The 21,346-nt window shown below is 49.3% G+C and overlaps 1 protein-coding gene across 2 annotated transcripts in view; it reads right to left on the reverse strand.

Annotated features, from left to right (window-relative positions):
• Window positions 1-21,346, reverse strand: part of NTN1 (netrin 1) — a 178,400-nt gene that overhangs the window by 150,437 nt on the left and 6,617 nt on the right. Inside the window, exons 1-2 of one of the 2 annotated variants that reach the window (XM_074342211.1) lie at window positions 12,789-13,151; window positions 11,258-12,339 (exon numbers count right to left, since the gene is read on the reverse strand). In XM_074342211.1, the coding sequence (XP_074198312.1) occupies window positions 11,258-12,275 (1,018 nt within the window). In that variant the 5' untranslated portion in view covers window positions 12,276-12,339; window positions 12,789-13,151. Of the gene's footprint in view, window positions 1-11,257; window positions 12,340-12,788; window positions 13,152-21,346 lie in introns of those variants that run through there. The other variant, XM_074342212.1, reaches the window with a different exon arrangement.

The raw sequence follows: 21,346 nt of genomic DNA on the forward strand, positions 1-21,346 counted from the left end.
GGGCTGGGGGATGCAGATGGGAAAAGTCTTCAGGAAGGAGGTGCATCCACTGAGTCACAGAATATCAGCGCTGAAGATGGTCTTCGTGACCCAACCTCTTATTTTACAGAAGAGAAAACTGAGGCCCAGAGAAGTGAAGGCACTTGCCCAAAGTCACCTCTGCCCCGTACTAGCAGTTTTCCTTGACAGGGTTTATACAGACTAGAGATGAGACACAGCCAGGTACGGTGGTGGAAAGCAAGACTCCAGAGCCACACTACCTAGATTCTAACCGCAACGCCATCATTGCTAATGGTGAGGACTTGGGCAAGGCACGTATCCTCCACATGCCTCTTTTTTCACCTGTAAAAACAGTAAATAAATGTAAATGCGTACAACTGCTTTCGACAGAGCACACAATCAACGTATAACCAGGATATGCTAAAGCTGAACGGATACCTACCCTAGGACCCGAGATTTCACTTCTAGATACATACCCAACAGAAATGCATTCAAATGTGCATCCAAAGACCTGGACAAGTGTGGCCTCCACAGAGTTATTTTTAATGCTAAAATCTGGAAACAACACCATAAACGGAACAGACAGGTAAATTTATACATAAATGAGAATGAATAAAACCACTGCTACCCAGGGGTAAATACCACAAATGGACTACAGAGCAAAAGCAACCAGAATACGATTCCATTTACACAAAATTCAAAAACAGTCAAAACCAGTGCATGGTGGGAAGAGGGTGTGGTGACTGAAGGGGAGCTCAGGGCAGTTTCTGGGGTCCTGGTTATGCAAGTGTATCTAATCATGAAAAGGCTTTGAGCTGTGCACTTGGCATCCACGTGCCTTTCTGTACTTATACTACACTTCAGTAAAGAAACTGACTTAGTCATAATCATTATAGAACCCATCTCATAAGGCTGTTATGAGGATTAAATGAGGTAATATTCATGAAGTGTTTAGAACAGAGTGTGGCAATAATGAGGGCCACAGAAATGTGTGCTGATAAAAAGCTCCATGTCTAATTTTTCTAAACAGGACATGTGGCTGGCCAACAGGTACCTGAAAAGATGCTCAACATCGCTACTTATCAGGGAAATGCAAATCCAAACCACAATGAGATGTCACCTCGCACCTGTCAGAATGACCATCATCAAAGAGAACACAAGTAACAAATGTTGGTGAGGAGGTGGAGAAAAGGGAAGCATCATACCCCATAGGTAGGAATGTAAATTGGTGTAGCCACTGTGAAAAACAGCATGGAGGTTTCTCAAAAAACTAAAAATAGAACTACCATATGACCCAGCAATTCCACTCCTGGGTATACATCCAAAAAAACACAAAAACACTAATTCGAAAAGATCCATGCACCCCCAATGTTTATAGCAGCACTATTTACAAGAGCCAAGACATTGAAGCCAGCTAAATATCCATCAAGAGATGGATGGATAAAGAAGATGTGGTGTATGTATACAATGGAATACTACTCGGCCATAAAAAAGAATGAAATTTTGCCATTTGCATCGACATGGATGGACTTGGAGAGCATTATGCTAAGTAAAGCAAGCCAAACAGAGAAAGACAAATACTGTATGATATCACTTACATGCGGAATCTAAAAAATACAACCAACTAGTGAATATAACAAAAAAGAAGCAGACTCACAGATACAGAGAACAAACTAGTGATTACCAGTGGGGAGAGGGAGGGGGAAGGGGCAATATAGGGATAGAGGATGAAGAGGTACAAACTCTTAGGTATAAAATAAGCTACAAGGATGTGCTGTACAACACGGGGAATAGAGCCCATCTTTTATAACTATGAGTGGAGTATAACCTTTACAAATCATGAATCACTATATTATACACCTGTAACTTATGTAATATACAGCAACTATTCTTCAATTTTAAAAAAGTTTTTTAAGAAAAAAGAAACAGCCCCAAATCTAGGTAGAGCACTAGCACTCTGCCTCGGGGTCTCCTTCCTGTGCCCCTCCTCTGAGCCCCCTCCTTGGCACAGTGCAAGGGCCCCTCTCACTCCCCACCCTACCCCATAGACCAGCGTAGTCTTGAGCAAAGCCCCCAGGACACGGAGGCACTGAAGGCACAGAGAGCTTAAATCACACGCCCCAGGTCACACACGCCCAGCACTTTCTCCCAGGCAGTCTGAAGCTGGAGACAGGTTCTCTCAACCATAACCCCTGCTACACACATCTTGGTATTTCATACGTTATCAAAGAGAACCCTGTGCTCCCTGATCTTGATTTTAGAACTAAATCACTTCTATGCACCAGGAAAATCAGAACTTGCTTTTCACTTAAATGTGGGTCACGGTTCGGCAGACACCTTCGATTTAAAACAACAAACAACTCTCTCACCTTGGCTCCAACCACAAACCCGGGTGAGAAGAAGGGAGGACGCCCAGTCCCGTTCCTCCCTGGCACGTCAGGGCATCGTGATGGCCAATCTGCCCCAAACCGGGTTTAAGCCCGATTGGTTTCCCTGGGTTGGAGGGAGACACAGCCTCCTTCCTCGTGGCAGCAGGGAAGGCCAAGCACTTCCTCACCGCGATTCTCCCTGGGGCTGAGCCGGGAGCGAGACAGGGCTGGGTCTGGGAATAAAGAGTTGGCTGAGATCAAGCTGCCCACCTCTGAGGTCTGGCTGCGGGGAGAGGAAACAAGCTGGCCGCAGGACGCAGAGCAGGGGGGGCCGGTGTCCAACAGCCCTGCCCTGGGGCGCCCAACCCAAAGGTACTTTCATGTTTTGGAGGCCAAATTCTGTATCTGTAAACACAATGTGTTTCCTTTTTCATGCTGGGGTTGGAGCTGTTATTGTTCAGCCCTTTCTGCGATGGCCCAAATGTAAGCAGAGGGCTAGCCCGTGCAGAGTCCTGGGCCTCGGATGCCCCGCAGACAAGGTTTGGGGTTGAGAGCCTGGCTCCTAGGTTGGGAAGAGCCCAAGGTCATTTCCTTCGCATTCTGGGGCAGCTCTGGCCTTCTCCCAATCCAGGGGACCCTGCACGGGAACTTCAGAGCTGACTGCCCCGGGGAGACCACTCTTTTCAGGGAACTGTGGTCTCTCACACTCTTGACATGGAAGAAAACAAAAGCTACGACAGAGCAGATGCAGGAGGCAAACGTGAAGTGGACCCCAATGCAATCCTTTCCTGGTACCGGAGCCAGATCCGGAACCTGCTTCCTCTCAAGACCCTCAGCACCTTCCCTGTGTCCTGGGCGCTGAGCAAAAAGCTCCTCACTTTGGGGGCTCCCCATGCTTACAGTTCAGAACAAGTATCCACCTCTCACATGCACACCCTCCCCAACGAATGTATCCCACCTGCGGGGAGGGCATCACTTCATACCTCTTTACCCTGCCAGACCCAACAGAGCCACCTGACCACTGACTGCTCCAGAAACATCCACTTACAGGGTACATCTTTGTCTGTAGGCTAGGGGAGCAGGGGAAGGTCTTCTAGGACCCATGTCATATAGTTTCCATCTCCCAGGCTAATACTGATTAAGTAGTAATGGCTGCCTAGAGAATTATATTGAAAAGGAGTCTAATACACTAAGACCATTTCTGGACGTTGGAGAAAAGAGTGCTGTGATTGATTAGCAATGCCTGCCCTGGTTTCAGAATTGGGAAGCAGTGGTGCGTTTGCTAAGTATTCCACAGCCACTCCAAGAAGCCACGAAGACCGGAATCAGGCAGCAGAAACTGTCTATCACTTTGGGCCGTTCCATCAAACATGGAATGTAATACAACATATAGGTGCTCAGGAAACTGAAAGAGATCAATCTCATTTCCTTGTTACCTAAGACTCATTTATTCAAATCCAGCCCATTTAAAGGTGCCTGTGGTCCTATGGATTGTCTAATTTAGGTGTGGAGCCTCTAGAATATGTGAAAAAATACGACATGACAACCAATAATCTCTCTTACCGATAGGCAGAAAAGGACTGGGGAAAATCTAGCAATAGCATCAGCCAAGAGGGGACACGAATGGGCCCCCAAATGAAACTGGACCACTTGCACCGAGGGCTGATACCTCGCACACCTTCCCTAGGCTGGGCCTGAATCCTCCAGAGACAGACTTCTAGCCCCTCCTTTCAGGCCGAGTTGGGAGGATTCATTGGTTACCAGTTGATGGGGTGAACTTTCTGTTCTCTTAGTGTTACTTTCTGCCTTTCAAGGTTTTCACCCAACAAATTTACTCTGACCTCTGAAAAGCCACCCATCCCTTTAAATAACCTGGAATCCTGCCACAGCTACAGAGAAGTCTTTCTTCTGGATCTTCTTTATATGCGTAAGTGCACTGCAAAACGATTAGAGCCTTAGCTCCAGCTAATACATGAACCCCGACGGCAGAAGGCTCAGAGGTCTCCGGGAAGGACCCCAACACAGGCAAAGGCAGAGCACATTTCTCCATTCCTCAGCAGTGCTCCTGAACCACTGGTGCACCTGTCCCCTGGATGACACCATCCCTTGTTCTCTGAGCGCCATCGGATGCCTCTGATAGAAACATCTCCTGCAGAGGAGGCTTGGGGCAGGCGCTTAAGTGTTGGAAGAGAATGGCTTATACGAGAGGCATTTCACTTCTCATCCATCCCATGACCACCGTCCCTTCTCTTGGTCAGAGGGCAGACCTGGCACAAAATGCTACAGGCAGGGTTGAACACACACCTCGCCCAGGCCTCTCAGGAGCTAGGGAAGGAAGCGTTATCTCTGGAGGCAAAGAACTGACAATTGGAATGGGTCTCTGCCTTCTGACGTGGGGGAAATTCACGTAAATTATATGGCATTTCAAAGACAAATTAAAATCTAATTTTAAGTATACAATAGGGATACATTTGGGGTACACAGGGATACAGAAATGCAATTCTGAACTTCCCATGTTGTGCTGTACCCATGACAGCAGGCAGCATGGAGGCGAACAGCCCTGGGTCTGAGGATGTCCCAGGCAGCTCACTTATCTCAGTGCTGTTCAGAATCGTCCCTCGGAGCTGCTGACAACAGGACACGGCTTTCACTTGATCAGCCTCATGCAAACGCCGCTGACCCCTCCTGCTCTCCGCATATGCAACAGCGTCACCGAGCAAGCCAAGATGTGCCCTGTCCCCACTGAGTTTGGTTTGTGTAAAAGCTGCCCTTTGGTGGCAGGGACATCTGGTTTCAAAAGGCTTCCATTCCTTGTGACAATCTGATTAACTGAAACAAAGCACATGTAAAGCACCTGCTACAGTGCCTGGCACTTAGTAGGGGTTTGTGGTCTGTCTTCAAGATGTAACCTGACAACCCCCTTGCACTGACATTCTAAACTCCCAGGCCACCCAAACCGACGCTGAGTCCTCCGAGCCTGCGGAATGGCTGACGTGTGTCTTCCCAGACGACAGGCAAAATGCAGCGGGCCACTCTGCAAGTATTAGGCTTAAATCCTGAGCATTTCAAAAGCCCCCAGAGACCTCAGGTCTCCCTCTAATGAAAAGCACTGCAGAAACCCAAGGTATGATTATCACTTCTGAAAGGAAGAAAAAAGATACTGGCTCACAAAATACCCATACTAGTGCATCAGCAGATAAGACTGTTTTATAATCCAGTTCCCTAGAGAGCCATTTATTTTGGTCGGGCCAGTGTGCACAGCAGACGCCGTAGAAGCCATCAAGATAACACGAATAACAACCCAGTGGACTTTTGAAGTGTAAACATAAAAGTCTATTAAGAATACAATGTTGGTTTAATCCCAAGACAAAAAATTTACTTAATGAAAAGCACAACTCATCTCAAGAAGGAAATATCGATACCAGCTGTGAGCAGAAAATGAGGGGGGATTCCTTCCAGGGAACATCTGAATTTCAACCCACTGCCTTTCCAATATTTACTCTGGACATAAAGTCTCAAATACTTTTCCAAGGATCTCATTTTTCAGGAGGAGGAGGTCAGAGAGAAGTCTGGGCAGGGCCAAAGGAGAGCTTGGCAAAACCTGAAAATGTACAGACACACCCCAGAAGGTTTACCCTGAGACAGCTCTGTCTGGCTTCTCTGGGTAGAGTGGGGGGCAGCCTCCTGGCCCACCAGGTGCTAATGAGGACCCCAGCAGAGATCCTCACTCCAGCTGCCAAGGGGCCAACAGAGATAAATGATAGCCCTGTGCTAATGACGCACGCACTGCACCTACAGGATATGCCACTAAACGCCTCTCTTCAACAACCACACTTCTGAGCCACTTCCTAGAATTTTTCAATATGTTCTGGAGAAGCAACAGGATACTGAGCACTAGGGAGAAAGGAGAAGGCCTAATTTAAAAGGGTTTTCTGATCACAAGTTCTGTTCCACCAGCTTTGAGAGATTACGGGCCCTGAAATCAAGGAAGACCTGGCCATCGGCAACACCTGTGCATGCGGAGACGCTTAAACCCTCTTCACTTACATTCCTAAAAACTCCCAGCCCCCACCAGGCCTGATGGCTAAAAGAGAGGACAACTTGTTACAGACAATTTCATACTTCAGTATGTCTGAATATAATGAATATGTTATATGACATGATGTGACGTTATAGAACGGAGTGGAATACAACACAACTAGGGAACCACCTCTAATTCTAGCAAGAGGTTAACGGGCTGGTCCAACTATTCTCCTATCCAGGCAGACCTCATTTTATGGCACTTCACTTACCTGAGTTTCGTAGATGCTACATTTTTTTTTTTTTAATTGAAGGTCTGGGGCAACCCTGCCCCAAGCAAGTCTATCGGAGCCATTTTCCAACAGCATTTGCTCACTTCATGCCTCTGTATCACATGTTGGAATTCTTTGCAAGATTTCAAACTTTTTCATCATTACACATGTGTTACGGTGATTTGCGAGTGGTGATCTTTGATGCTACTACTACAACTTGCTGAAGGTTAGGACGATGGTGAGCATTTTTTAGCAATAAAGTACTTTTAAATTAAGGTATGTACATTTTTTTAGACAAAACCCTATTGCACGCTTACTAGACGACAGTATAATGTAAACAACTTTTACAGGTACTGGGAAGCCGAGAAAGTCATGCGACTCGCTTTCCTGCGTATTTGTTTTATTGCAGGTGGTCTGGAATGAACCTGCTGTATCTCTGAGGTCTGCCTATACACGGAAATGTAACTGTCATTCATTCACCCATCCATCCATTCCATGGGGAGGCACACAGAGGATGCAATAAAACAAAGCATACACATTGGGCTGGAATCCCAGCTCCACCACCTACGAGCTATATGGCTTTGGGTAAACCATTTAATATCTCTAGGTTATGATTTCCTCATCTGTAAAATAAGGACAATAATAGGGCCTATTATAACCATAGTTGTGATGATTAAATGACTAATGAGTTTGGCAAAAAATGAGTCCTCAAGGGTTAATCATGTAATGACAATAATTATAATAATTACCATGACGATAAAAACACGCACCCATCTACAGTGACGTACCAGACTCTGGACTAAGGAGCAAATCATGCTAGCCTTCTGATTTTGCAAGCGTCTTTAGTGGGCCGTTCAATTTCTCATGGCAACACCTTCCATATAACCTCCCTCTGCCACCGGGGATGATGGTGGGCCCGAGCACCAGAGCCATTTACAGCATGAGGAACCCCCCTCCAAACCATGTTTAAACAATTATGAGCATTACACTGCAGGTACCCATAACCAGAGGAGGCCAGCCCAGCACAGTGCGCTCATCTTGCAGAGTCGTCTTTTGTGTGGGTTTTGGGTTTCAGCTGGGCCACGCAAAGCCTTCAGAGTGAGTGGCAAAACAAGTTTTCATAAGCTCACCCTGTCACAAACCAGGCAGGGGTTCATGCTGACATCCCCACAGTAAGATTAAACAGCATGCTTCGTCAGAAACTAAATACTAACACAGCTCTGACGTCAGGGGGACATTGATTAAAACTGATGTCAATAATTTATGAAACACAATATGGTCTTCAGATGCTCTTTTTACAAAGAGGAAGGGGTTGGAGTTGGGGGGAGAAAAGGGCCTAGCAACCCAGGTGGTTTAAAACTGTTCATGCATTTTCTCTTGAATGTCCACACCCCCCCCATGCACGGATGCTTCTTTACATGATGAATATAAATGCATATGTGCATAGGAACATGTGAACATCGCTGGTACATATGGGCGGAAGAAAGTATTTAGTTATTCCACGGAGAGCTGTCGAGGCTGTAACGTTATACGTGGTGTTGTCTTTCATATTGTTTTGGGTTCCCCCCAACCCCGGAAGAAATCCAAAATTGCATTTAAAATAAAGTTGGGCCTTACAAAAGTTCACATTTATTCCACAGAGAACTCAACCTTGAAAGAACACTGAAAAGAAAGCTGGATGAAAGAAAACCTATAGGATACAGGCATTTCTTAGTCAGCTGAAAGTACCTGGGCCCTGCCTAGAATCATTCAGTCAAATAATAATACCGATTTTTTTTTAAGTTTTAGGATTTGGGGGGCAAGGGGGCTGGTGAGAGGGTTAAAGGAAGGATGCCAATTTAGTCTATTATAAATCATGTCTCATTTAGAAAGGCAAAGAGAAAAGCACAGTGATAATGACAACCCCCTTTTTTTTTAAATCAAGACTCATTTTTTAAAAGAAAAATATATGCTTTACTTTGCCTTAGCTGTAAATAATCTGGGTAGCCCGGCTTTATATGTCAACAGTGTGAAATTCACAAGATGGGATTATGTTGGGAAAAAAAATCTGAGCCGCTGATAGTACAAAAGTTAGTGTTTGAAGGATTTATTAATGCTTTTTTCCTAGCACAGTGCCCTGTAGTGTCTCAGAACACCTGTCAAATACTAATTCATTCACATACCTCCACTTCAGGGCCTTTTCATAAAAAGCTCGACCTTTACTTGTAAATCACTTCTAAATTGTCTTTGCTGACTTTCTCTTTTGCGGAATGATGGCAAAATCACTAAGACTTCAATTAAGACTTTATGGGAACTTCAACCTGACATTCCCGGGGCTATATCTACAAGGTATCAGAACATCTATTCAAAAAGGAAACTATAAATAACTTTTAACATTGTTGAATTGGCTTGGCTTTTATGAGATGACTGAATAATTGGCAAGATTTAAAGATACTTTGACTACTGAGAATTAAAATAACTTCAGTAAAAACCAGAAAATATTGTCAGCCGATTATTTGTCATGTAGATTATGTACTTATTAGGCCTAATTAAACTTTTTGAACAAAAAGGCCCACTAATTACGTTAGTTAATATGTTGATCGCTCAATTTGGTTTAAAAATAAACCGGTCAATCCAATTTGTGCACAGAGTTAGTGCTTTGGTCAAAAGACAAAATCCTCAACTATAGAGATTATTTCAAGTGCGTGGCCATTGTTATAACAATTGCCGGTTACGTCTCCACATCCAAAGTGACAGGGAGAGATGGGGGTGGGTGGTATCTGAACAATACCAACGCTGCTAAGACGAATTTTCAAGCCAGTAAAATGTTACCATAATATCCAGTTTATTTGCCTCAACGTATTCCCTTGTATTTTTTCCAATCAGTCCCTGCCAGTGACAATGAGAAGTTATCCTTCATGTGCACAGACAAACTAAAACTGATAGCAAAACCCTGGGAAGCCTTTTAAATGTCAATGAAGGGTTTTTACGCACAAGAGGAAGAAAAGAGGAAAGGGGGAGAAGAAAGAGAAGAGATGGGAAAAAACAACATTTCTGAAGGAACTGAGCAGATCAAAGGAGTTTTACTCCCAAATACCACTAAGTCCGGGTATAACCACTATCTTGCCATCGAATCCTGAAAAGTCTCTTCAAACTGGCAACCAGTTCTGTCCCTTAAAGGAGGGGGGATGAACGGAAGTGGGACACTCGGAGTGTAAAAATGGAGGCCCAGCCAGGCAACAGGAGGGATGGGCCTCTGCAGACCAGGATGCCTGACCGGGCCTCAGTGCCGATCCGGCTCTCCAAAACATGTTTTCCATTCCAAAAGTCTGCATCCACAGTCATGAGGCACAAACTATTCGACAACAACATGACACAATTAATCAGAACCAGACCTCAAAACGTGTGTTTGTGGGGACCCAGCGAACTTTGTAACGTGCCTCAGAGGCTGAAGCAACTGAAGAGACTCACACTGGCTGCCTGGGGTGGGGGCAGGGGGAGGGAGTATCCGTATTACACGAAAAATGAACACCAAACGGTATGGTGACAAACCAAATAATTTTCAGTAAAATGAAATGTGGGGTTTGGAAATGTACACCTTATCGTGGAAAAAGGGAGTGGGGTCTTACTACTTTTCCCTTCCTTTTTTGTTGTTTCCTCCTGGGGAGAAACTGATGCCTCAGGGTTTCTACAGCAGCAAAGTCCTAAAATTCAGAAACAGAATGGATCCCTTTTTTTAAGCCTCATTTCTGACCCAGCAGTATCCACCAGGGCTGGTTTTGTCAGATTTCTCTTCCAGGCACCTAGATCCCATTAAAATTAGAATCTGCGCCCTTAGTTAATTCGGAACTGTTTAATTTCACCAAATCCTGAAGCTAACCAAAAAAAAAAAAAATCTGGTATTCTTTTTTGGATAGGGATTGAATTAGTTTAAAATAATTAGTGAACTCCCTTTGTAATCTGTAGGTAGTAATTGATTTAAATCACATCATTCTTTTGTTAACTTAAACACGCTGTGCAAAAGGAAAATACATACTGTTTTTTCCAAGCCATAAAAGACAAATGGAGGACGCAGAAATGATATTCGTCGGGTACCGAACTGGCCCCAAACTGCAAATCCCTTTGCCATCTCCCAAGGGACTTGTGGTCGCGGAGCTGGAACTTCCCGGGAACCGGGCCGGGGTCCCCAACAGGGCGCTCAGCTGCAGATTAGGAAAGGGGGGTGGGGTGGGGCGGAGGTGGATCCCAGGGTCCGGCCAAACTAAGGGGAAGGCAATGAGCTTTTGCCTTTGAATCCGGGGTTAGGAGGACCCGTCAGCAAATTTTCTGCAAAGCCTTCTCCCGCAGCATTTCTCGTTCTTCTTCTTGGCTTCGCACAGTGCACTAGACCCAAACCCGAGAGTCCACGGCCAGTGCAAGGAGCACGAGTGGACCGGCTCTCTGCCCTCCTTGGTCCAGGACATCCGGAACGCGCCTCCCACCATTCCCACATCCACGCAGCTGGCGACCCTCAGCGGCGGAGTCCACCGGCGCTCCGGAGAACCCACGGTCGCGAGACCCAGGAGCAGCCGCCCCGGTCCCCACCCGCCGCCCCCGTCCCCGCGGCGCCCCACTCACCCACGCACTCGTTGGCCTCGCGGGCGGTGGCGCGCTGCCAGGGCCGGTCATAGTGGAAAGGCTTGCAGCGGTCGCACTCCGGACCGGCTGTGTTGTGCCTGCAGTCGCACACCAGGCTGTCGTCGCGGTCGCGCACGCAGCGGGCCGCGTGGCCGTTGCACTTGCAGCGACCGCCCACCTGCAGGTCCGACACGGCGTAGAAGTACGAGTCGCGCGCCAGCTCCGAGTCGTCCTCGTTCTCGTCGCCGAACGTGTGCAGGCGGCTGAAGGCCACGCGGATGTCGGTGGCCGTGACCCAGTCTTGCAACACGGGCGAGTTGTCGAAGTCGTGCGCCGAGGGCCGCCCGTCCAGAGTGCTGAAGGCGATGAGGCCTCCCGAGAGCGGGCGCATGTCGGTGTGCGAGTCAGTGCACACGGCCTCCTGCTCGTTCTGCTTGGTGATGGGTGCGCGGTGCGGCCGGTTGTACATCTTGCGGCACTGCGTGGAATAGAACTGAAAGGGCACCCACGTGCGCCCGTAGTCCATGGACTTGTAGATGGCCATAGACTCCGGCCGTGGCGAGCAGAACTGCAGGCTCACGTAGGTCACCTCGAACTTCTTGCCGAGAGACAGCGTAAGCGTGACGTTGTGCGGGAACTGCAGGTAGTTCTCCGACTGCCAGCACGTCAGGTTGTGTGGGTTGTTGAGATCGGTGAGGAAGGCGGGCGGGTGCGCCTTCTTGGGGTCCGACGCGTTGCAGAGGTGGCAGGAGCGCAGCCGCTCCTCGCCGCGCTCGCTCACCACGCAGTAGCGCGCCGGGGGCCGGCCGCAGGTGCTGGACACGCGCACGTCCTTGCCGAAGGCCGCGTTGACAAAGTCGGGGATGCAGCGGCGCGGGTGGCCGTTCTCGTCCGAGCAGGGGTCGGGCTGCGCCGCCTGGCCGGCGAACATGCTGAGCCCGGGCCCGCCGCGCACCGCGCCCACCAGGCACGCCACTGCCGCCAGCGCCGCCAGCGCCTCCCACACTGCGCGCATCATGCTGCGTCCAGCCTGCCCCGGCCCCGCCGCGCCGAAGAGTCGTTCTGCCCGCCGCAGAAGGCGCCTGCGGAGAAAGGGGAGCCGCGCTCAGCCAGCCCGCCCCGCTCCCTCCACCCGCCGGGGGCGCGGCGAGCGGGGGCGCGGGCAAACGCCCGGCTTCCCCGGCACCAAGCCCGCGGCCGAACGCCCGCCTCGCTTCCCCGCGTCCCGGGGGCAGGCAAATCCAGGGACCCCCCCAAGCCCGCACGGCCCGCGCCTCTTCTTCCCTACCGGCGGCGAGTCGGGATCACTCGGCTTCCCCGCCACCACCGCCTCCACGCCGCCCTTGGGTCATGCCCGCGCCCGTCTGCCTGTCCGCGGCCGGCCCGCCAGTATCCCAAATCTCGGACACAGGAGAGCTCGTGGGCCCCCCAGAGCCCGCACGGCCCGCGCCCCCTCCTCCCCGCAGCCCAGGGTCCCGTTCCTCTGTGTCGAATCGCAACCCCGCCGGCGAGTCCGCGTTCGGGACTTTACCTCTGGAGACGGCAAAAGAGAAAGAAAAGTTTGCCCGGCCCCGGCCGGGGAGCCCGCGCGCCGGACGGCGGAGAGCCTCTCGCTGGCTGCTAGCAGGCGCGTCCTGCCTCAGCGCGGGCTTGCCAGCTCCATGCCCGGCGCGGCCGCCGCTGCCCCAGCCCCGGCCCGGCCCGGCCCGGCCGCCGCCGCCGCCTCTCTCTCTCGAGTGACGACGCGACCGCCCGGCTCCCGCCGCTTCAGCCGCCGTGCGAGTGCCGCCCAGCCCGCGCCCGGGGCGCACACACACTCCCGCTGGCTGGCGCGCACTCACACACGCACGCACGCCCCCAAAGGCTCCGCCGCCGCCGCCGCCGCCGCCGCCGCCGCCGCCGCCACTCGCGCTGGGAGTGGGGGGCGGAGGGGAGCGCGGGGGCGGGGGGCGGGGCCGCCGGGCGGGGCGCCGGCCAATAACGTCGGCGAGTTGCCGCCCGCTCGCGAGCAAAGTTTTAACCCCGGGAAAGAAGAAAGTTAAAGGGAAGCGGCCCGGGACCTGGAGAGAGCGGGAGCACGATCGGGTGGGAACCCGGGCGCCCGAGAAAGAGAAGCAGAGACAAAGAGAAAGCGAGGAAAGCGCCCGGGGAAACCCCGGAGAGGGGGGTTGGGCCCGGCGCGCACCCCGCCGAGGGAGGAGGGGCCGGCCGGGGACCGTCCGCGTCGCCCCGGCCCTGCGCTGCCGGGAGAGCCCCGCAGGTTTCCGCCAGCCCCACGCCCAGGGGAGCGCTCAGGCGGCGGGGGAGTGGGAGATTTTTCTCCCTCCTGGTCCCGGGCAAACACATCTGTGTTTGTTTTCTTTGCCGCGTCGGGGTCGGGCCTTCCTCTAACCCAGCCTGATGGCCGCGGTGGCACCGCGTACAGGGCCGTGCCCCGTGGGCAGACAGCCCGGGATCGGGAGGAAGAGGAGGATGGAACCTCTGCTGGCTTACTCCTCCTGCCCCAAGCCCCTGGAGTCCGGCGAGAAGGAGCTCTGACTCCCCACCCCAAGCCCCCCACCCCCCCGCACAGTTGTCACCATGCTGTGGGCCTCTGTTGGGAACGCGGCCCCTTTCCTGCCGGAGGAGCTGTAGTGGGCTGGAGGGTGAAGTGGGGAAAAAGCCTGACAGCATCTGGGCACTGGCCAACGCCCCTCCCGGACGGCCCTGCCAGGCCTCTGTCTAGCTGCCCCCAGATACAGAGGCAGCTTTATAGGTCCTTATTGGCTCAGTTTTTAAGGGTGCTGTAGCCCATACTATCTCTTGGGAGCCCACAACAGCTTTGCAAGTAGGTATTAAACTCTCATTTTGCAGATGAGGAAACTCAGGTCTCAGGAGGTAAGAAACTTGACCAAGATGTCCCAGCTAGTAAACATCCAGGAATAGAAAGAAACCTGGCTCCTTCCTGTCCTCCCGTTTGTCAAATGGATAGTCCCACCCAACTGTAGTCTCATAGGGCATCCTCAGGGCCACCCAGATTCTCCTTCCCTTCCTCTCTGCCACACTAACAAAAGGACAGAGGACAGTGACAGCATCCTTTTGACCATCTTGCAGCAGTAGCCAAAGCACTCTGGGGAAAGAATACACTGGGCTGAGAGTTTGGAACTAAACTGCTGTTGTTACTTTTAGATGAGTGATCCTGGATTGAAAGCACAGGGTCCTGGTTCTGGCCCAACAGCTGACTTGCTGCATTATCTCCATTGAGTGCCTCATTTTGTCTTACTGGTATTTTCATAAACTCCGAGAATGTACGAAGGAGCCTTGGGGCTGGTCTGGCCCAGCTCAGTTTCTTTGGAAGACAGCCTTCCCCAGCCTCCCTGAGAGACGGCCACCCAAGCCAGCTCTTCCAGGGATGGAAGTTCACCGCAGCCCAAAGACATAAATCCTCTCCATTGCAGGGCAGCCTGGATTCATCCCCTCCCCTGGGGGAACACTTTAACTTTACCTTCTTGTGCTGTGTACCACTCTCTACACTTGCCTTGCGGCAGAGGGGATTTCGGGTGACTTACAAGGGGACTTAAAACAAAGCAAAATAACATAAATAAGAAAGTGAGGTGGAAGGAGATAAACGTTTCTTTTTTATGTTTAACCAGGTGGACTGTGAAATGTTTAACCATTGTGGACTGTGAAATCCCAATGGCATACGGAAAGCCAGCAGAGCAGTTAGGAGCACGTGATTTGGAGCCAAAGTATGACCTTGGCAAATTTTGCATCTTTCTGTACCTTGGTTTCTTCATTTGTTAAAGGGGGACAATAATTTCTATCTCACAGGATTGTGAGCATCAAATGAGTTAACACATACGGAAATTATAGCTTATAATATGTATGCATACATATTGTATTTAGATCCATCTACGTGAGTATACTTTCACATAAAGATATATGTGAATATACATAAAGCCAGGCACACATTAAGGGGCTGCAGAAATGTTAGTTGTTAGTTTTAAATTGCTAGCTCTTCATAGAATTTTAAAATTATTTAAAGAGGGACATTTAATGCAATGGAAAGAGGTTCATGACATATAAAATGAAAAAAGCCATTTACAAAATACTGTGCCCCCTCCAATAAACACTATGCACAGCATACTCTCATTTTTATTTTTTAAAGTATACCTGAAAAGACAACATTGTTCCTTGTAGGTATCTCGGGAAAGTGAGATTAGATTATAGGTGATTTTTGTTTTTGCTTGTCTGTTCTTGACTGTACACAGTAAAACAAGGAGAACTAAGAGAAGAAAGAGAAACTAAGAGGGAAGACAAAGTAGAGATGGGAATAAAGGTTAAGCGCCCCCTAGAATGCCCTATTCACTTCCTGGTGGTGGGCCACAAATTTGTCTCTCAGCTTTCCCGCAGCCAAAATGAAAAGGAGACCATGTCAGTTACACAATTCCCAGCATCCATGGGATAAAAACAGACCTATTACTCAAGAGAATTACAACTATTCTTGGTACTAAAATCAGACAGGAATTTCTCCTGGGGGGCCTCATAAAGAGAACACAGTGTGAGGTAACAAGCAAACATCTTCAACATCCCTAAACCCCTCAGAGGGTGTCTGTGTTGGCCCACAGTGTACACTAATGGCCTCACACCAAAACACAGGTCAGGAAGACAGTCTGACAAAAATGGGTCTGAAAGAGGCTCATCGGGCTGCCCTGCTCACTGCCCACCCGACTTGATTCCTGGAGTATCTGCAAGACCGGATTGCTCAGCGCTCTCAAGCCTTCCTCCTGCTATGATTCTGTCCCAGAGCTTTTGATGGGCCTCATGTGGCAGCAAGTTTGAAACTGTACTCCCGGGGGTTGCTCCTCACCAGCTGAGCTTAGGCCAGTGGTCTTCAGGAAGGATATGTGGGGCAGGAAGGGCACTTCCCACTTTTATTGTGATCACTGAGGTCTAAGCTTATCTTCTGCGGTAGGTCCTGGTGCCCAGGACTCTCACTTTGCAGCCTGGAGGTCCACAGCATTCTGGGAAAACCCTGTCACTTGTACAGCTGGTTTGATTCCAGTTCCACACAGCAGCCCCAACCAAGGCTCTGCCTCTTCAAATTCTTGAAAATCAGCCCTGTGTCACCCCTCGGTTTTATTGCTCCTAGGCAAAATGTTCCCAGTTCTTTGTATGAGTTCTCACAGGACCCTTTTTTTCTGACCACTCTGCAGCCTCTCCCAATGCTCTCTAATCTGTCAGTGTCCCTTCCTCCAGCAGACGGCCTTTTGAGGGGACAAATGAAAAAAACAGATGTCCAAGTGTTGTGAGAGCTTCTCAAAGTGGGGGCGATAAATACACACCCGAAAAGGCGTGTCAGGCTCTGAGCGGCAGGATTCACAGGACAAACGCGTTCAAAACACAACAGGGAGGCTCTTGGGTGAGAAAGCGCATTCCCAGGTGTTCCAGCAAGGAATGCGCTGGGGGGGGGGGGAGCCGCCGTTCTTGGCACCCAGCCTTACCTGTGAAGCCCCAGGATCCCCCTAGAAAGATAGTGTCGAGAAAACTTAGAAGTAGCCAGAGTAGGAGGAAGAAAACCAAGAGACTCAGGTGTCCTGGAAACCAACAGGCAAGTTTCCAGGAAGGAGGGGCAGTGAGCAAGTATCCCATGCCTTCAAGGTCAAGATAAGATCTGAAAGAGTCCTTTGGATTCAACTACAAGGAAGTCATTGGTGAACTTGACTGGTAGTGGCAGAGGAGTGGTGGGGACAGAAGCCAGGCTGCCTCAGGTTATAAAGTGAACGGGAGGTGAGAAAGTGGAGACAGCAAGGGTAGGTGGCTTTGGAGAGGTGTGAAAACAAGTGGTAGGAAAGAGATGGGGTGATTGGAAGGTGACACGGGATTGACGGGAGGTTGGCATTTTCTATTTTTGTTTATAAGATAAGGCTATCTGAGCGAGCCTGAATGTTGACAAGAAGGATCAGAAGGAGGATGCTGAAGACAGATAAAACTAGCCTCGGAAAATGGGTGATCAGGTGGTCTGAAAGCTGCTCTTGTTTCAATGCACTAGGAAGTGACACCACCCGCTGACAGTGAGGGAGCAGATTTGGAAAGGCAGGAAGTCTTGATTGGGTCCTTAAGGAGAAGGGGACTTGCTGGCTGGACAGAATTCAAGGTCCAATAGAGGTTGGTGACCATCTATGAGAAAGAATGTCTCCCGGCAAAGTCAAGCCCCAGCAGTGCCCAGCAGCCCCTGTGTAGACCTAGAGAAAGCAGAACAGTTGGATTAACCTAAAGTTGATAGTTTTTTCCAGGAGGTGGGACCAAGGGACAAGGGCAAGAGGGTGGCTGCTGTGATGGACCATGGAGACAAAGTTCAAGAGAGAAGGAAGTGAAGTCAGGCCACCAATGGAAGAAGGAACAGGCTAGGGTTCTAGAACCCTGCTGTTCAACCACATGTCGCCATGGCCATTTCAGTGAATGAGTTAAAATTAAATAGAATTTCAAGCTCAGTTCCTCAGCTGCCCCTGACTTGGATAGCTCCAATAAAGAACATCTCCATCATCATGGAAAGTTCTATTGGACAGAGCTGGTCTAGAGGTTCAGGAAGACAGAAGAAGAGATGAGATGGGAATAACTGAGATGATCATGGTCCAAAACTGGATGCCTGCACCGAGGGTCCCAGAGGTGGAACAGCTCCGGGTGATGACAAGGCCTGCTGAGGCTGGGAAGGTGAGTGGAGAGGTCAACGCACCAGCTGGGCTGTCCATCTCAGTACCAGCTTGGGGCTGAGATGAACTCTGACCCAGGTGCTAGTGTCTTCAAAGAAGAAGAAGAGTGACCTCGATGGGGTGGAGATGCAAGGATGAGATATAGAAGACAGAGCAGTTGTGTGGTCCTGGCCTTAAAGGAGCAGGGCCTTGCTGTTGTTTTAACAAAGATGGAAGGAACAGTGGGAATTGAGGAGGACAACAGCTCCCCCTGCCTGGGTGCTGGGTATATGGGGTAAGCTTGAAGGCCAAGAGAGCCACCAGTGAACAGGGTGAGGATGCAGGGAAGGGAACATCCCACCATGGGGGGGATGGGGGGAAGGACCAGAGGACACAGGCTAATGGTTTGCAGGGAAGAGAGTCAGGAATTCGAAGAAATGAGATGACCCGAGGGACCTTCATCCTGGGCATGACTAAGGGTTTTATTTCTTCTTTCTTTCTTTCTTTTTTTTTTTTTTTTTACTTTTTAAATCAAACATTGATATAATTCTTGCTGTGTGCCAAGCCCTCTTGTAGGCATTTTATTAGTCATTAACTCATAATTCGGATAAGAATTTTATGAGATAGGTATATCATTAGCTCCATTTTACAGAGGAGGAAGCTGAGACTCGGGAAGGTAATTTGCCGAAGATCGTCTCACTAAGTAGATCTGAACTAAAATGGTCTGGTTGCAGGGTTCGAAGCTCTTAGCACCTACGGATAAGATGTTATCTGATGCAAACGGGTCTCAGCCATTTCTAGACAGGAGAGGGATCCAAGTCTACCAGAAATTGGAGCTGTGACCTGGCTGGACTGGCTTCTGAGCACGTCTGGTTCAGTTAAGAGAACACACGTTAGATGAATTGGTTCCCAGGACTTCCAACATAGACTGGAGATTGTAGCAGCAGAGGAAACTGATGCAGGCATCTGACCTCCCAGAGGGTCAGTGTGGTCCGTGTGACTGTGCTGCTTTCAGAAACAGAAAGAACTTAACTTAGACAAACCTCGAGTCCAACTCCAACTGAATTGTGAGACCTTGGGCAAGTTGCTTCACCCATCAAGTAGAAAACCCATCCATTTTCTCACGGTGACATGGGGTCATCACACTTACCTTATAGGCTCGTTAGAGTGATTAAAAAGATGTACTGGAAAGGAAAGAAGTTGACAGAGTAGGTGCTCAATATGTGGTAGTTTAGGGCTTTTATTGTTTGGGGTTTTTCCTTTTTTTTTGTTTTTCTTTTTTTTTCTATTACTCATAATGCTCAGATCGCTCACCCTGGAAGAATTTGGGACCTCCTCTCATTTCAAGGCTTCAAGACTCAGCTCACTTGATCAGCCTCATGAAGATTGCTCCAGGGATCCCAGGTCCTCTGACAAGTCAAGAGATGTGACTGTTCTGGAAAAGGGTTTAGAGCATGGAAGAGCAGGCGCGTATAGCGTGGGGCTTCCTGGAGGTTTATTCGTCGCCTCTGTGTTGTTTATCTGCGCCTTCAGCTCAGGCCCTCCCTACTGTCGGCTTCTTGGCTGAGGATTCCGGAGTTGGGCAGAGAAGCCCATACAAACCCCAAATCCGCCAAATCCTTTAATCTACCAGAGCTCTTTGAAGGGGTGAAAAACGCCTGTGGATAAGGGGAACCAGCAGATGTAATTTATTTTCATTTGCAAAAAGCTTTTGACAAGGTCCCACCCTGAACGCTATTTAAATAAAGAAAATGGGTCACCATCAGGGGAAGCTTTGTCATGGGTGGAAGACTGGCCTTGGAGGAAAGACACAAAGGGTGCAAATAAAAGGACGGTTTTCTGGGTGGGGAAAATCGTGGGGGGGCCTCTGAGCCCTGAGTTGGGGCTAAGTTCAAGGAACACTTACACAGAATGTGAAAGAGGGCATCCCCTCGGTGAAACTACAAAATGTAGAGGTGACACTGGAGTGACACCAAGAGGAAGGGGATGCAAATGGTTTGTGGGACATAGGTTTAGCAGAAGGTGATGTATTTGGGGAGAAATAATTTGAAATACTCTTATAGGGTGAAAGGTTGTCGATTACAACTGAAAAATACTATTTTAGGACTCAAATACAAACTGTTTCCTTAAGATAGTTTCTCCCCTAGAGGTGCTGTCGGCATTTGGGGCCAGGCAATTCCTCACTGGGAAGAACGGTCCAGCCCACCTCTGGACAGTCAGCATCTCTGACTCCCATCCACTAAATGCCACTAAGTCCCACCCCCGACACACTCACCAGTCATTATGACAACTGAAAAATGGCTCCTTACATTTACAGATTCACCCTAGCAGAATCCTCCCCCACAACCCCACTCTGATCCACTTGAAATTAGGTCAATGTGCTACTCAGGCCAAACAAGTAAGAGAATTGGAAATGAAAACAGGATGCATTTGAGTTTAGGATCTTCTGGAAAGTTCTAGCCATCACATCTCAGAATGCTTGTTTGGAGCATGGTCATGGCCCAGACAAGGGCAACTTGATTGTGATAAGTACTAGGAACACAAATAAAGCAGAGGAGGGGACAGAGCGTACCAGGGGTAAAGGTGGATTTTAGACAAGGTACTTGGGCTGGGGGCTCTCTGGTCCAGTAGAGCAGAGTTAAGTGAGGAAGGTTGCTGTGGGGATATGGTGGGGATACCGGGGCTTTGTGCTTTCCAGGGTGAGGAAACAGCAAGTACAAAGGTCCTGAGGTAGAATCGACTTGTTTAAGGAATGAGAAGGCAGTCAACTTAGTGGGGGCTTGGTGAGTGAGAAGGGGAGTGGTAAGAAGGGAGGTCAGAGAGGTTGATAAGGCCAGAGTATGCAGCACCTTGCAGACTTTGATAAGGAATTTGAACTCTACGGGATGCATCCTAGGTACTCTAAGGCCTTGAAGTTGCTTTTCCTGTGGCTTTTAATATCATATTGTTGCCCTGATTAATCCATGAGCTTTCTGAGTGAGGAACTGTGTCTTTTCTCTTTGAATCCTAGTGTTTAACAGACTGCCTGGCAGAGTGGGAAAGCCTTTACAAATTCATTAAAAATTAATCAAAGACCACAAAATTATGGATAATTGATGTGACCAGCTGTGGTAGGCTAAAAAATTCAACACCCCCCTGCCCCCGCACAGGAATGATTATGTCTTAATCCCTAGAACCTGTGAATGTTACTGTATATGGCAAATAAAAAGGGTTTTTGCACGTGTGATTAAGGATCTTGAGATAGGAATATTATCATGGACTGTCTGGGTGGGCCCTCAATGCCATCATGAGTGTATAAGAGGGAGGCAGAGAGAGATAGGACAAGAAGGAAGATGAGAAGGCCATGTGAAGACAGAGGCAGAGATGAGAGTGATGTGGCCACAAGCCAAGGAATATTGGCAGCTACCAGAAGCGGAAA

The sequence above is a fragment of the Camelus bactrianus genome, chromosome 16, assembly GCF_048773025.1.
Source record: "Camelus bactrianus isolate YW-2024 breed Bactrian camel chromosome 16, ASM4877302v1, whole genome shotgun sequence".
NCBI lineage: Eukaryota > Metazoa > Chordata > Mammalia > Artiodactyla > Camelidae > Camelus > Camelus bactrianus.